We start from the raw sequence: 16079 nt of genomic DNA, 5'->3' as shown, positions 1-16079 counted from the left end.
CACAAAAACCTCAGAAGTGGGCTACCTAGCTCTGTTAAAAGGAACAGGGCACTTTTCTCCAGGTCAGTTGGCAACTCTGAGACATGGGCTACTGTGGTCAGACAAAACAATTGTTTGCAAATCTAATTATTTTGGTTGTTCAAAGTACCAGACACCTACAGAGGCTCAAATTTGGGCCTGAAAGAAAACCAATGGCACACAAAAAGGTGGCTTTATTTACAGAAACTTTATTCACCTTTGACACAATAAAAATATTAAACTTAAAAGAGGAAAAGAAAGTTTGACATCAGAGAAAAGTATCATCTGTTAACATATGAACTGGTCGGCAATAAATAGGAGAGGCACAAATTGTGCTACAGCAGATCTAAAAGAAGTCCCGTACTTCTCGAAAAAGGTTAAAATTTTCAAGATATTTTTTCTTTAAACCTCAATTTATATAGCCGCTGACCAATTTACAAACATTTACACAAAAACAGAAACAAAAAAAATAAGAACTTGGCTTATTGTAGCAGCTATTTTGAGCAGTTCTCGCTATTATTTTTCTAGAGAGGGAGAAGAAACTGTTGGAAAGGGGCCAGACCAAGGTGGCCTCACACCACACAACACCTCAGGTGGAAGAAGACCAATGCTGCCTTGCATTGCTATTCTGGCCTTAAGAGGTGGGGGGGGGGGAGAGGCAAGATGTGCAAGCAACAGTACCACCTCTGCACATGTTTTTTGTCGGTTACGCTAGTAATGACGTAGGAGGAATGGCAACTCTTGCTTCTGCTTCCTCCCCCACCTGCTTCAGTGTGACGTGTGACACCACCTCTTGACCTGAAACTGTTTAAGCTTTTACTACAGAGCGTGGCTTGCCACACGTCAGATCTCCACAGCCTCACACTCACCAGCCAAACAGCCCACATAATCCCATGGTGTTTTTTGTAGCCCCGGTAGGGAGGGTGCACAAATGATTCATTAAACCCCGGTAGGCTACATTCAGTCTGGTAAGTCACAAGTGGTGCAATCCTGCCACCGATCAGACTGCCCTGTAGTAGCTACGCTGCTTAAAAATTCCAGTTGTTATTACAATTCCTAGCGCTGAGCAATTTGCACTGAGGCAATAAATCGTGTTTAGGCTATACCATTTCAGACTGCAGACGTGGCTCCTTCGTACAACTCACTCCTTCTCTGCAGCATCTACCCTTCTATGTCCAAGGGGCAGCTGCGGCTTATGTAGGAGCACTCAGTCATGCAAGTCTCCCTCTGCAGTCTGAAGTGGTACAGTCCAGACATGGGTTTAACACCTCAGTGAAAGAAACGACAGAATACCAGCACTATTTAGGACCTGCTTATTATTTCTGCAAAGAAGTCACCATTTCTAATTACAAGAAGATTAAAAACTGGAAAGAGCCAAATAGAGGCAAAGTGCAGTTGCAAAGCAGAGGCTGCCCTTCAAGAAATGTGCCCTGTGTGCTGTTCTTTAAGGTTACAGCCTGGCTGTTATACATGACATAATTCACCATCCCCATGTCTTAATATTCAGTGTGGTTGACTCACCACTACAACAATAAATCAATAAACTCCAACAGATTTGTAAATTCGTATTACAGCACTCTCTTTATTAGCCACCAATCAAGTGGTTTCAAAAAGCGAGTCTTTCAAATGGTCTGAATGAATTTTATAAAGGTTGGATTTTCTTCTTCATTCTTGCAAAAGTCTCCTTGACAAAAGCTTGAAAGAAAAAGCTCCTCTTAGGGCATAAAAAAAGTACAGGGGCAGAGAGAGGAGACAAAACTTCATTTGGGGGTTTATGTCTCAGTCACAGAGATAGAAGCCAGTTATCTCTTCCGAATAGTTGCTCTTAAAGGTAGTATACAGGCCAAGTCTCTCCTGTCTCTCAATCTTTGCCATGACTGTGGGACAGAACAAAATAAGCAATGAATATAGTGGAAAGACCGTATCTAAAATCAGAACAATAGTCCCCTAGTTTAGCATCCCATTTCCCACAGGGGCCAAACCAAATGCCCCGGAAGATGTACAGAGGCCAAAGTAACCCCTGCAATGCAAGTTCTCCCCGCAATGGACACTGAGCAACAAACTGCCTCTGAATATGGAGTCCGATTGATCTTTCTTCCATTAATTTGTCTAACCCTATATTAAAAAGGTAAAGGTTCCCTTGCTCGAAAGCCAGTCGAATCCGACTCTAGGGTTGCGGTGCTCATCTCCGTTTCAAAGCCGAAGAGCCAGCGCTGTCTGAAAACGTTTCCGTGGTCATGTGGCCGGCATGACTAAACACCAAGGCGCATGGAACGCTGTTACCTTCCCACCGAAGTGGTACCTATTTATCTACTTGCAATTTCTTGCTGTCGAACTGCTAGGTTGACAGGAGCTGGAACTAGAGACAGGAGCTCACCCTGTCTTGCGGCACCCGGGTCTTGAACCGCTGAACTACTGACCTTCCACAGCCTGCAGTTCAGCGTCTTAACCACTTGAGCCACCGCAGCTCCCAACCCTATATTAAAGCCATTTAAAACCCTTTAGGGGTGTTGACAGCAATGTTTACCACTAAAATATGAATGTAGCAAGACCAAAGGACTAACTGAGGTGTGCTCAAGTGCTTGGGTGTACCCACTGAAATTCTGCAAAAAGTTAAGGAAGCTAATTTCCATATCACATGGGAAGTATAAAAGAGGCTCAAAACTGCATTGTTTTGGACTTCTTTTTCAGCACTGGGAGATAATCGCTCTAAGCCATTTTTGCTTCAGTACTTTCAGAACATTGTGCAAAAAATTATAGTATCATCTACTACTGTTGATAGTTGGATTTTACTTTCTACTACATTTTTCTTATTTAGTCCAATAGCACACTCGCTGGTGTGGGGCGTAAGAGGTAAGAGAAACACAAATGTGCCCCACCTTTTAATTTGTATAGAACATTTCCTCCAAAACTTTTACTTATATACAATCACTTCTGTAAAGTTTGCTGCATATATTACCTTTCGAAATTCCTCTAGGATTATGTCGAACTTCTGTTTTTCATGTACTGCTCTAGCAGTGTTTGTTCGATCAAAAGGTTCTGGAAATGTTAAGAGAATATTGTTAGTAGTGTAGCTTGTGCTAGCTTTTTTAATCTATCCAAAGCAGCAGCCATACCAATAATTACAAACAAGTTATTTTACTGGAATCAGTCAGACTACTTGCAGACACACACACACACTTCTCCTTAATGGCAACCTTAACATTAATGTATTTTTCTCTGTGTGAAAGAGAATCAGTCTCTTTCCACTATAGGCTATTAGCTGGTTGTATCTCCATGTGGCATTACACACAGCATGGGCCACAATATGCCGTATTTGACAATGCAGTTCTAGTGCAGAGTTCCACATGTTTATCTTTATGAAGCCATGAGGAGCTCAGGATTGTATAATGAATTAAAGTGCTTTTAAGTATGTCAGGCAGATGGGCACAACATGTTTATTTTGCTTGGCTTTAAGAAAGGCTCCAGCTAAAGGGACATCAACGTTATGTTGGATCCAGAGGTGCTGTTCTGCTCACATTCTGCTAGTGGAAGAGTGGGGTCAAAGGTTTTCATGCCTATCTTCCCTGCCACAGCAGACCCCCGCCCCCCGCCTCCCCCACTTCTCCTCCCATGACATTTGTGAGGCTCTCTTGATCCCAGCAGGGGCTCAGTGGTCTGCAGTGGAAGGGGAGAAAATCCCCTCCTATGAATTATGAAACAGTTCTTTGGATCCAATCCATTGTTTAAAATGTGCCTTCTTTGTCTACATTTCCCTATGCCATGTCAGGCAGAATTGTTCCTGGGTTTTTAATCTGTTTTGTGTGGGTGTGACTCTGGTGGGGTTTAGCATCTTTCTCCCTCCCCAATCCTTGTAAGACCTCAGATGAACTGGATAGACAGTGAAACACTGCACCCTATACCTAAGAAGAAGAAGAGATTGGATTTCTACCCCACCCTTCACTACCCAAAGGTGTCTCAGAGCAGCTTATAAACTCCTTTCCCTTCCCCTCCCCACAACAGACACCCTGTGAGGTAGGTAGGGCTGAGAGAGGTCTGACAGAAACTGCTCTTTTTCATGAACAGCTTTGCCAGAACTATGGCTTGCCCAAGGTCATCCAGCCAGGTGCAAGTGGAGGAGTGGGGAATCAAACCCGGTTCTCCCAGATTAGAGTCCGCGCACTTAACCACTACACCAAACTGGCTCTCTAAGCACAGTGGTTCAATGTACATGCCACTGAAGATTTTCCATTACAGAACTGACCAAAATTTGTCATGGCATCAAATCTGAAAAGTGATTTTAGAATCCTTGTTCACAGGCAAGAAACAAACCACAATTTAATAAAGTGCCTGATTTGAATATCACAATAAACTGCAGTTAGTTCTAAACCAGATTTTTTAATCTCAGCACAGCACATGAGGGACACAGAGAAGGAACTCGTATTCTCAAGGGCTTCTTGGCTCATTCTCCTCAAACCACAATTTGGCTGAAGCTGTGGGGTTTTTTTGAAATGTCTGTGTGAAATACTGCTCAGACTCCCTTTGCTGCTACTAAAACACTCAAGCTATAAACCTGGCTCCACAATTTACCTTCTACACAAATGAACTTGTTTCTCCATTCGATACCATCAGGCCTTGGAATTGCTTTGGCTTCACGAACTGAAATAATCTGACCGCTCCAACTAGCAAGAGGGGGGGGAAATTCAGAAACCTTTAAAAACAGTGCAACATTTTAAAATAAACTCTTATTAAAAAACTGAGTATGACCCTCACCAACTCTGTAAGCACAGCACTTTGACAGAGCCAGTAACAGCAGTGTGTAGCCCCTAGAAATGTAGTAGTAAGCAGGAAGCACAAAAGGAGATGGTACCTGATGACCATCAAAATCCTTTAGATATCCCGTTCTGAGGCCTGCATGTTCCATACAAGAGAATTATGAAAGTGGCATTGACTGGGACAAAACAATGAGGGCAATATCACACTGGACCAGACAGAAATTGGGGTGGGGAGAGATAATCAGAGTTGGCCATTAGCCTATGGACACCCCCCCCACACACACACCCCGATGTTGAACTGGATGACTCTCATTAGCAAAACGTAGGTTAGAGGAAAGAAAAATGTTATAACATCATTTGGCTTGCATCCCAACTTGTCAATAAATTACAGAAAAATAAGCTAAAGGGAAGAGTTATGTAACAGAATTAAGCAGATCACAGCAGGCAGTAATGCCTTTCTGCTGCGTTCTGAACAAAACAAACAATTTTTCTAGAATCCATCTGGCCTCGCATCACTTAAAAGAAGCAGTTGCATCTTCAGCACAAAAAAGAGCTTATTGTTACTTCAAAAAGTCAACATATTAACAAGCTACTTTCAGTATGAAATGTTTTTGATCTATTTGCATTTCTGCTTTACCAAATCAAAGGGGTAATTCACTTTTGTAATTACTTTTTTACTTCCCATTTAATAAAGAAAAGGTTTATGGAATCTGCACCCTGGTTTAAAAAACAAAACAAAATTTTGCCTTGCTTTGCTCATATCCAAAATACTTATCCACTGGCCTTTGTGTTAGAAGGGAAACTATGATATGCCTTGCATGCAATGAGAGATAAATGAGCTGGGGGATCCTTGAGTTCACATGCTCCCCTCGGGTACGGGGTTATTAAAGATTTCTGCTTTTGTGACAAACCAGAGTTTGTTATTTTGACCAATTTATGAAGTATTGTTTAAATTCTTGCCTCAACCTGGATTAAACCATAGCTTGGAATCTGTTTTGAAGGATAAATCAGAAGCCATAAAAATCGGACATAACAAAATACTGTCTGGCACGAAAGAAGAAGCCTTTAATTAAGTCATATATGACAGCAGGCTTGGCATATAACCACATGGTTTCTCATGTATGATGCATGTTAGATTAGGAACTGTCATGCTATACAGTACAAATTGGGTTATCCAGGATGGTGGAATCTTTGCCCAAATGCTCAAGTCTTGCTAGACAGATCTTCAGCCATTTCTTGATATCTTACCAAAAGACGATTATGGAATTTCCTTTGACAAAATGGTGGCTTGGATCATATTAAATACTAAACCACGTGTAGTGTTATGGGAACAATCCCTACGTTTCGAAAAGGCAGAAGGTTCTCCTTATCCAACATCAGACTACTGCAAAGGGCAGGAGCTTATTTTTCTTATATGAGTGAATGACAGCCATGGCCTTTTACGGGAGTAGGGGAGTATATCAGGCACGCCATGAGGGTAGGAAGTGTCACACATCCTCACTCTCTGTTGATGTCACTATCTGAGCTGGGCAAAGGGATAGTGGACATCAAATTTACTCTCCATCACAATCGTCTTTCTGGCAGCATTCAATCACTTTCATGAGGCTTAGTAGTGGACTGGGGAGCCCCCATACCCCAATGGTACATTTTATGGCAGTTTTAGTTTATATCTGTTCCAAGATATAGTTATCATGGTACATTATTATAACATTGTGCAAATTCTACCTTAAAGTTAGGTTGTATTCAATGAACCATAAATACAGAAGGCATATAAATCAGGTCCTGTAACGAAGCCTCAAAAGCTGATGAAGCCCTGACCTAGATAGCCCAGGCAAGCCCAATCATGCCAGATCTTGGAAGTTAAGCAGGGTCGACTATGGTTAGTACTTGGATGGGAGACTTCCTTGGAATACCAAGTCAGGAGGACAGCGGCAGGCTTTATTCAGCCACCTCTCTGAATATCCTCCAGGGCCACAGTAGGGGTCAGTCACCAGAGGTCAACATGACTTCCAGCTGCAGACACATGCGCATGAACACACACACAAATACAAAAATATTAAAAAGATTATGAAGATGGGGAGGACTCATGGGAACAGAACACAAAACAGTGTGCATATGTTGGGAGATGGGTGCTACACCAAGAAGGGGAAGGCTCAGCAGAGGTTGACTCTTCTCCTCTTGTGTAAGCTCTTCAAGGGACTCAAACTTCCAGTGAATGTTTCTTGATAAAAGTTTTATTATTTCACAAAATTTCGCATCTACCTACCAAATATTTAACTTTTCATGTAGGGAGACCATTGTAAGGAGAAAGCCTTTTAATTTTAAATTCCCTAGCAATCCTTACTGGATGCAAATAGGACATCAACCCAATCTACACTTGCTTTGCTACCTATTTAGAAGACAAAAACCTGCTGCTTTCACTCAGACAGCAGATGAAACAGGATACCCAGACTTTAAGAGAGGCTGTAAAAAATGGAAGAAGGATTCAGGAAGCTATTCTCTGCCTCTTCCCTAAATATTTCCAGGTTCATCATCGTCATCAGCTACCTTTATTGGCATCACAACAAAACATAGATCATCAAGGAATAAAAGGTACAACCTTCATTGCTGGAGTTGAAACATTCCTCTCCTCTCAGTGGCACAACATAGAAATTTAGCCACCAAATCAGTAATCTCAGAGTTATGGGAAGATCGTAAAAAAAACATCTTGCAAACATCAGATTGACCCTCGCAAATTTGTAGCAGAGGTTCTAGATATATGGCACGAATATCACAGTAAAATATACAGTGCAGGAGAACATGTTCAGTACTTTCTATCTCCCCCAGACCGCAAGAACAAAGCCTAGAGGAGTATGACAATTTTTTTTAAACCTCCCGTACAGTACTGGAGAGGGAAGAACATTAAAACGAGCTAACATAAATGCCCTCCGATGCTCAGAAATAGTCCAGGTTAAAACATAGAAAACTAGCTTTTAGAAAAATAAAACATAAACACACTTTGTATTTAAGGAAGCCACTACAATGCACAAAACAATACAAGTAGCATTTAAAAAACCACATCTATTGCATAAAAAAGGCAAAATACTGAATATTTGATAACTCTACTATGACAGTAGCTTGCCACTGCTGCTGCTGCACAACTAATTTTAATTTTTCTAATACATTCTTCAGAGATCTATGTTTACAGAGTTTCTATCCTGTTAGCAAAACAAAACAGAAGCCCAGGAGCACCTTAAACACTAACAACGTTTTCATTTCAGCATGAGCTTTCATGAATGGAAGCTCACTTCTTCAGATGCAACGGAAAAGAGAGGGGGGGAGGTCAACCAATTCAGGTACTCCTGGTGGCTTACAATTAAAAAAATCTATGACACAACAGTTATCAGAATAAAAGACATTTAAAATAAAATCTCAGTTCCTCAAAATCATCACACCATCGGGCATCAGTTGCTAGAGGCATTGCTTCAACATCTTCCACTGGAAATTGCTTTGAGAGCTGACACACATGATAATAGACTGGCAGAGCAGAACAACTGGCAGCAGCCACTGTGACAGGCATGTGAACCCTTGGCAGGGTTCCTTAACTAGAGTTCCACATTCAAGGAAGTCCCCGTATCTTAACTGTGTTTTCGGCAGTACCCCTGAAAGGGAAGCATATGTAATAGGGGCCTTCAGATGTTAAATCATGGGGGTTACGTACAGGAAACCTTCTCTTTCAGAGACCTATAAATTCTGAAGACTACTGACAACTGGCTGTAGTGCAAATATTAAGCACAGTCCCACTGATTCTTTATGGTAGAGAGTTATGCACACACTTTACTACTCCATGCTCATCATTTTTGACTGCTTTTTACATGATGTAAGCATTTAGACAGGCAGCCTTAACATCCCAATTCAGTGTATTTTGACGACTTTAAAAAAACCAAAATTAAAAATGAAGCATTTCCTCTTAAAAGACTGTAGAATGAATGTGGAAACTGTAGGCAATGCAGAAAGAACAGAGCAAGAAAGAATAAAAGCAAACAACTTCAAGAAATGAAAAGCTAAACACTTACTCAAATTCGGTAGCATAATATTTCAGGAAGCCCAGCAAGAGGTCTCCAAGAGTTGATTCATTTTTGGAAAGGTAAGGAGGAATGGTGCATGGGGCTTGGTGCACAAGGTGCAGCTGCATAGTAGGATCAAAAGATTCCTACAAAAACAATGAGACAAAAAAGAAACAGGTTATTGTTCACTGAATGTCTACAGAGCGCTATAGTTATCCAGACGCTTTTAACACTAAGCCTTGGATCCTGTGCACTGCCTACTGTGGGTGTTGGCAGATCTTTCCCACCATCCCCTGCAAATGCTGAAGAGGCAATACCAGAGGTTGGCGGACCTGCTACATGCAGCGAGGGGTGGGGAATTTCACCTATATCACACTCTTCAGTTCCTACTAATGCTGTATATTCTATGGTTTCTCTTCAGATGGAATAAAATGAAAGTTGTGTGACTTTGTCAACAGCCCCCCCCCCCCCCGCCCAATCACCTTTTCAGTGTCCATGACCAACCTCCATCGGTCCCTTACTCTGGGAATGCATAGGATCCAACCCTATACATTTAGAAAAACCACCAAAATTACACTGGGGTTGAATCCAAAGGACAGTGAGCAGAAGGAAAACACCCACTAGCACTGCTCCTGAAATGTCTGTGCAGAAGCTTGCACAATAATTTAATCACTGCTGCAATAAATATGGTGAACAGTAGTCATGCAAAGGGTCGCACAAGCTTTTCATGCAAGCTCTTGCACAAATGGAACATTTTTGGATGTATCTTCTGGCACAACGTCCGAGGCCAAGGTTATAAGGCGACCAATCTGTGAGCAGAAGACATCTGTGTGGAGGAAGCCTCTGGATCCCAGAGCACAATGCTGTTTTCAGTGAACTTGTTCCTCCCCCAATCATGTACATATCTCCCCCACACAAAAGCTACATATTATTTGCTGCCTTGATATAGCTTTCACTAAACCAGCTTAGCTAGCTTGCAGAGTGATATAAGAATTATGGTTAACTCTTTGCCAAGGACTTGGTCTTCTATTAGACGTTTTGTGCCACAGAAGGAGATGGTGGAGCCCATTTCTCCTTGCCTTCCTCAAATGGCCCACTATTTGTCCTGAAACTGTTTGGAGGATTGGAAGAACCTTGCAAACAAAATGAGCTACAGGTTGGGGTGTTGCAGCAATGAGGAACTGGATAGTCAGAACATCTAAACGAACCCCACAATAGTTCTAACGGAATGTTGATCCACTGTTTCTGAAACACACTAGCCCTGTTTACATGGTGCAACAAATGCATGAACAGTCTGCATGTATTGGCGTTCACTTTGCAACTGAAACCAGGGACCAGTAAAAGGATAAAAGTGGGGTTTATTTCATATGTTCCATTATACATGCATTGAATGTTACATGCAAATTACTTATTATTAAAAAATCAAGGGTACACTATACACAGATTGTACATGCATTCACTGTAACTTGTGCAGAGAGCTACTGTGGTCAGTGATATCAGCTGTATACAGACATATGTTATGAATTAATATTAATTCCTGTAGATATTAAGCACACCAAGTATAGAAATGGTTTTCAGTTTCAAGGTCCTCATGCTACCACTGTGGGTTTGCAGACCTGGTATATACATTTGAAAACATCCGTACACTTATCTCAACCCAAAGGAACATTGCTTTCTGCAAGGCTAATAAATCAAGCTACGATGCTTAAATTATAACAAACGAGCTACACATACCAGCATGCAGCCACTGGAAGTCCTAGGTTAGAAGGATTTCTAAATCGGAATTAGAAGTCATAGGGGTCAAGTAGTGCTGCCTACAGGCCTGCAGAAAGATGTCCTGTCCTTTCACAGAAGATTATTGCATGGAAACGGGCAGCTGAAGCTTTTCATGGCATGAAGGGAAAAAACATTGCCCAGCAAATAACATCCCATTAAACCTCCATTAAAGGGACAAAGCATTTTTTTCTCCAGGCCTACTGGCAACCTTAAAGTAGAGGGGAAAATGAAAACTGAAGGCTTACTCTTGTAATGCCAAGCCATGATTAACTGAACCTCAGTAGTAAGGGTATCCAAGTAATGACAGAGCAGATGTTAAATCCAAGCCTTCTGGCTACCAGATGTTAACCAATGAGGTATATATTTTCATCTGGTGCATGCTCATCTATTTGCACTGCACAAATTTATCCTGATCAGTGCTTAACCACAACAGCATGCACTAAATGGCTAACTACAATGATCCACTGGTACAAAAGATGCCATGCGCCAGATGGTGTCTGCCATATCATACAATGGAGGATGCCTGATTTTGCTCACTCAGTATTCTAAAACTGCTTTACTGAATGGCATGGGAAAGATCCTGGAAGAGTTGTACTCACCTTCATATGTATACATACTCGGATACAAATGCAACCCATCAGACATTTTTTTTTAATTTGCTAAAAAAGCACATTGGGCTGGATGCAGACTACAATGAGAAGAGCTTATGGAAAGGATCTTTACCACCTTCCTCTTCTTTCTGATATCTGCGCCGCCCCCCACAAACCCCACCTGCTTCTTAGGCTTCATTACACATTACAAAGTCCCTGTATTTGTTGAGGGACAACATGATGCCTTTGCATGTGTGTGATGAGTTTTGTGCCTCTCCAATGCATGCCAGCACTTTTCTGTTTGTGACCACGGCATGCAGAGAGAAGTGTCTGTAGTCTCCCCACCACCACCTTCTATTTTCTCCCCCCATGGAGCTGCTATTGGATCTTCTGCAAAAAAAACACTCCAACGGCAGCTACATGGGGCAGTTTGAGGACACACAAACAGCAAGAAGGGAGGCTAACACTGCTTCTCCCTGCGTTCTGTGGCTGCACACAGAAAACAGCCAGTGCATATCTGGAAGGCACACACTGCATGCGAGATGCAAAGCCCTTGTGTTGTTCCCCAACACACATAATGACTTAGCAATGTGTAAATGGAGCCTCAAAGTCAGAGGGACCCCCAGGGGATGATGAGAAATGGAAACAAGTCCTTCTCACCCAGCACATTGCCAATGGAGCAGAAGCTCCTCAAGAGGAGGTGGAGAAATGCCCTCCACCCACTGCCACCACCCTTCCTGCTACACTCCTGGGTCACATTTCAAACTTGCTCCCCAGGAACAGTTTTTATTTGCGGGGCACAGAGGGGTGGCAGAAAGGAGGGGAAGGCAAATTTCCCTTCCAGAGCAGAGATCTTTTCACAGTGATCTGGATCCAACCCCATGTCATTAGTTGACACATACATAATTCCCAACATTTCAATGGGGACTGAAAGGAGATCATTTTAGCAAATTATACTGATTAGCAGCATCAAAAAATCGCCAAATTCAAAAGACTTTAACACAATGGCAAGTTACCATACAAATGGCACAGTTGTGCGTATAACCAGCTATTCTCTTCATCAAGAATGTAAAATTCAGTTGAGCATCAAAAACTGATTTTTAGCAGTCCACTTATACTAACAGAAAGGCTTAATTAGATTTACTAGAACAGTAAAACCAGCTTTAAGAATTATTCTGACATTACAGTGGATATGAAGATGAGAAACAAGCTATAAAGTACAATGGCTAAGCAGTTACTAAATCATACTTTTCTTTAAAAATAAAATGCTATATTAACATTAACATAAGGCACGGGTGGGGGGGGTCACTGAGACACAGATAAAACTGCTTATTCTGAAATCCTAGCATATGTTGGAAAGTTTTCCACTGTGCATATTGCTAATCTTCAAAAACTGTGCAGTTGCTGATGTTAGATGTCTTAAGACGGTGCATGATCAGCATATTTAAAGCAGGTTTTCAATGCAAGGTTGTAACCATACGCAGATAACATGGTGCTTTCTGACGAGATGGTTCAGCACAACTCTTAACACCTAACTAGCAGGATACCCAACATGGTGAGCAGTGAATTGGATGATGCAAGAGTAAGTTCTTTCTAAACACACACTAACTACATTTGGAAAGGTAATGACAATAGGATTTTTTAAAAATGGCTATTGGAAAATGGGGATATTGTTTCCAGTGTCTGCGGTTAGAAATAAATGCATGATTCCTTTTCAAATGATGTTCCTCTTACACCAAAGGGATTTATTACACTATTTGATGACAAAGAACTTTTTAACCCCAGTTTTAACCTGTCTTTAATACATCATGCATCTTCCATAATATTTGTTTTTCAAATGAACCCAAGGAGCAAATAGGCCTTATACAAACTTTTCTGTCTCTCTCACACTCCTTGCCAAGAAAGCCCCTAATAAAAAATACCTGAACAGCTAATTAAGTTCTATTCCATTTCACTGAGTCTTACTCATTCAACTAGATTATGTGTTTCTTTTAGCTTTGATGTACGTACAGCCATCGCTTACCCTGCTTGGCCTGCCAACCTGTTTCCCCCCTTTTCTCCATATTCTGGGCAAATGTACCTACAGACTCAGCTAACAACTTCACCCATTTGTAAAATAGGCTCTAGTCCACAAAAATGTATGCAACAATAAACATGTTTATCTTAAAAAGCTATATGTTATTGTTTTTTGCCACAACCCACTAACCTAGCACCATTTTAAAAAAATGTCCATTACTCTGGGAAGTGACTCAGTTACCAAGAGTCATGCCTTATCAATACCATTCACTAAGCAGCTCTAATGTGTAGTATATAGCTCTTTCCCACAAATGGTTTATTTGGGACAATGTGGAAACTTCAGCTATCCATTCCAAGGGCCAGAAGCCTCATTTCCTAACTGAACAGCAAAGGTGACTTGTTCAGAAGTCTTTCCCATAATCACACTGGCATAAGTCCACTGGTCTCTTACTCAGAGAGTTTAGAAAGAGATAGACTTACCTAGCTTCTTCTAAAGCAGGGTGCTTTTGAGCTGCTAAGAAGATGACCAACCAACTTTAATCGAGACAAAAATGTGTCCCTGTTTTCAAAACCATAATACACATTAGCAAAGCACTAAACATGCACTGGGGCTAGGGTTGCCCGGTCTGGGTTGGAAAACACCTGGAGACTTTGGGGGTGGGATCCAGGAGAGGGCGGGGTTTGGGGAGGGGAGGGGCCTCGGCATGGCACAATTCCATAGAGTCCGCCCTTCAAAGCAGCCATTTTCTCCAGGGGAGCTGATCTCTGTCGGCTGGAGACAGTTGTAAAAGCGGGAGATCTCCAGGCCCCACCTGGGGGCTGGCAACCCTAACTGGGGTTGAGTTTCAGACAGCAAGTTTGGCTGGCACCCACCACCATTAAACAAAAGCCTGCCCAGTGCTGAGGTTAAAGTGCTGGTTTATCCAGGCTCATATTCTCATTTTGCCATGGAAGCTCACTGGGTAACCATGGGCCAGTCACTCACTCTTAGCCTAAGCTACCTCCCAGAGTTCTTCTGAGGGTAAAGTGGAGGCAGGGAAACTGATTCATGTTGCCCCAAGGTTCTTGAAAGAACAGCAGGACAAAAATGTACTAAAGAAATACTTTAAAAACTTCACCTCCCTCCATACAGAAAGCTATACGGAGAACGATTCTCACTGTGACTCTCCTTGACATGAAAGGAAGAATCTTTAATCATATGGGCTTGCACATGCTGTATGAAATTTTAACAAGATGAACACAGATACACCACCTCAGTGACAAAGAGGCCAGTGAGTTTCCACATTTCCCACCTAGCGTACAGTAGACTTTATTGTTTCTTCTTGCAGATATATTTGCAGCTACTATGGCTATACTAAAAGCACTTGACTGCATATTTACTGCAAGAACATTTAAAAAGATGTAGGAGGATGGCAGGGCAAGCAGTCCTCAGTCACTCATCCCTTAGGTGATGCTAGCTGACCCAACAAAATCCTGAGGCATACTCTGGAAGCAAGAAAACAGCATTTGCTCAGGAGCATGTGAACCACAACGCCAAAGTCTAACGTGTTTGAGCATTAAGATCCAGAACAGCACCAAAGAAGAAGAGAACCCACAGTGTAGTCATGCCAAAAAAATGCAGAAGAGACCATATACACCAATATATCTGAAAACAGGCTGCAATCCTAGGTACACTCAACTGGAAGTAAGGCCCATTGAATTAACATGGGTCTTGCTTCCTGGCTATTCGCTCAGACAAAACAAAGGGAAAGTTCATTCTGTACGTTCTACACACACACACACACACACACACACACACAAGTGGCTCACTGTGCGGTTCTAACAATCACCACCACAAGGCACATTTTGCCATTACCCAAATTTAACAGTTAAATAGCAACATTCATATTGTAGATATAACCAGTTTTTATAAACATATTATGTAGTAATTTATAAGAAGCACTTACTGGGTAATTTTTTTGGAGGGATGGAAGGATAGGTTCAGGTAGGGCTATAAAAAAAAAGTTTAAAGCCGCTGTGATTCATGTACTTCACAGAAAACAACATACCAGTTACACCACTGGTGTGAACTGAAGGTCTAAGGATAAACAATTACTCCAAAACGTCAATTACTAGGCCTCTTAAATTAAGCAAGATTACCTGCATAAATTTGTGTGAAACATTCTAGAATATGAAAGTTACTAATTTCAGCTAGTAATATATTACTATTTAAGTTTATACAGGCTTTATCTAAAGCCACAAGGTCATTTTTTTCACTATGAAGACCTGTTACTTTGTTCTGTAATTGCATTCTGTACCTCTTGGACTTTAGCAGAGCAAATACAGCCCAGCTCAAAAGATGCTGAAACTATGAATTCAATCACTGCTGCAATAAACTATGAAAATACAATCATCACTTGTGAATGGCTTCCCCAACAGTGCCCAATTTTTTTGATACAGGAAACACAATTGGCCCAAGCACAATCAACATTGTCAATATGAATACAGAGTAAAAAGTTGTCCCTCACCAATTCTGTTTTAAAACATCTCCTGGATTCCAAAAGCCAAGTAAATATTGGGGATATAACTTCAAAATAGATACTGCTAGCTGGATCCATTGCAAAATTTCTGCTTTCCCTGGAGCTCTTGTACAAATGGACACATGAGAAAAAGAATGTAGGGGACACTTGCACTGAGCCAAACTTATTTTACCCCCACTTCAGCTTCCATTTGCACAAGATCTGGTGCAACCAATTTCTGGGCACTGCAACATATAGGGAGAAAAGCACGAGATACTGCACACAATCTAGTGCAAGCACAACTGTTTCCACTTGTGTATCATTGGATTTAAGCTTATGGCTAACATAGAACCAAGTCGTATTCCAGATGAGTTATGCTTT

The 16079-nt window shown here is 41.5% G+C and overlaps 1 protein-coding gene across 1 annotated transcript in view; it reads right to left on the bottom strand.

The window, feature by feature from the left end:
• Window positions 1-647: 647 nt before the first annotated feature.
• The window catches only part of PAPD4 (PAP associated domain containing 4), a 35743-nt gene continuing 20311 nt past the window's right edge, over window positions 648-16079 (bottom strand). The window contains exons 11-15 of the mRNA XM_015427361.1: window positions 15147-15190; window positions 8828-8964; window positions 4588-4679; window positions 2978-3057; window positions 648-1895 (exon numbers count right to left, since the gene is read on the bottom strand). Of these exons, the coding sequence (XP_015282847.1) occupies window positions 1821-1895; window positions 2978-3057; window positions 4588-4679; window positions 8828-8964; window positions 15147-15190 (428 nt within the window). The 3' untranslated portion in view covers window positions 648-1820. The remainder of the gene's footprint in view (window positions 1896-2977; window positions 3058-4587; window positions 4680-8827; window positions 8965-15146; window positions 15191-16079) is intronic.

The sequence above is a fragment of the Gekko japonicus genome, unplaced genomic scaffold, assembly GCF_001447785.1.
Source record: "Gekko japonicus isolate JY-2015 unplaced genomic scaffold, Gekko_japonicus_V1.1 scaffold2042, whole genome shotgun sequence".
NCBI classification, from domain to species: domain Eukaryota; kingdom Metazoa; phylum Chordata; class Lepidosauria; order Squamata; family Gekkonidae; genus Gekko; species Gekko japonicus.
The sequence above is the reverse complement of the archived record's forward strand: the minus strand, read 5'-3'. Positions and strand labels throughout refer to the sequence as shown.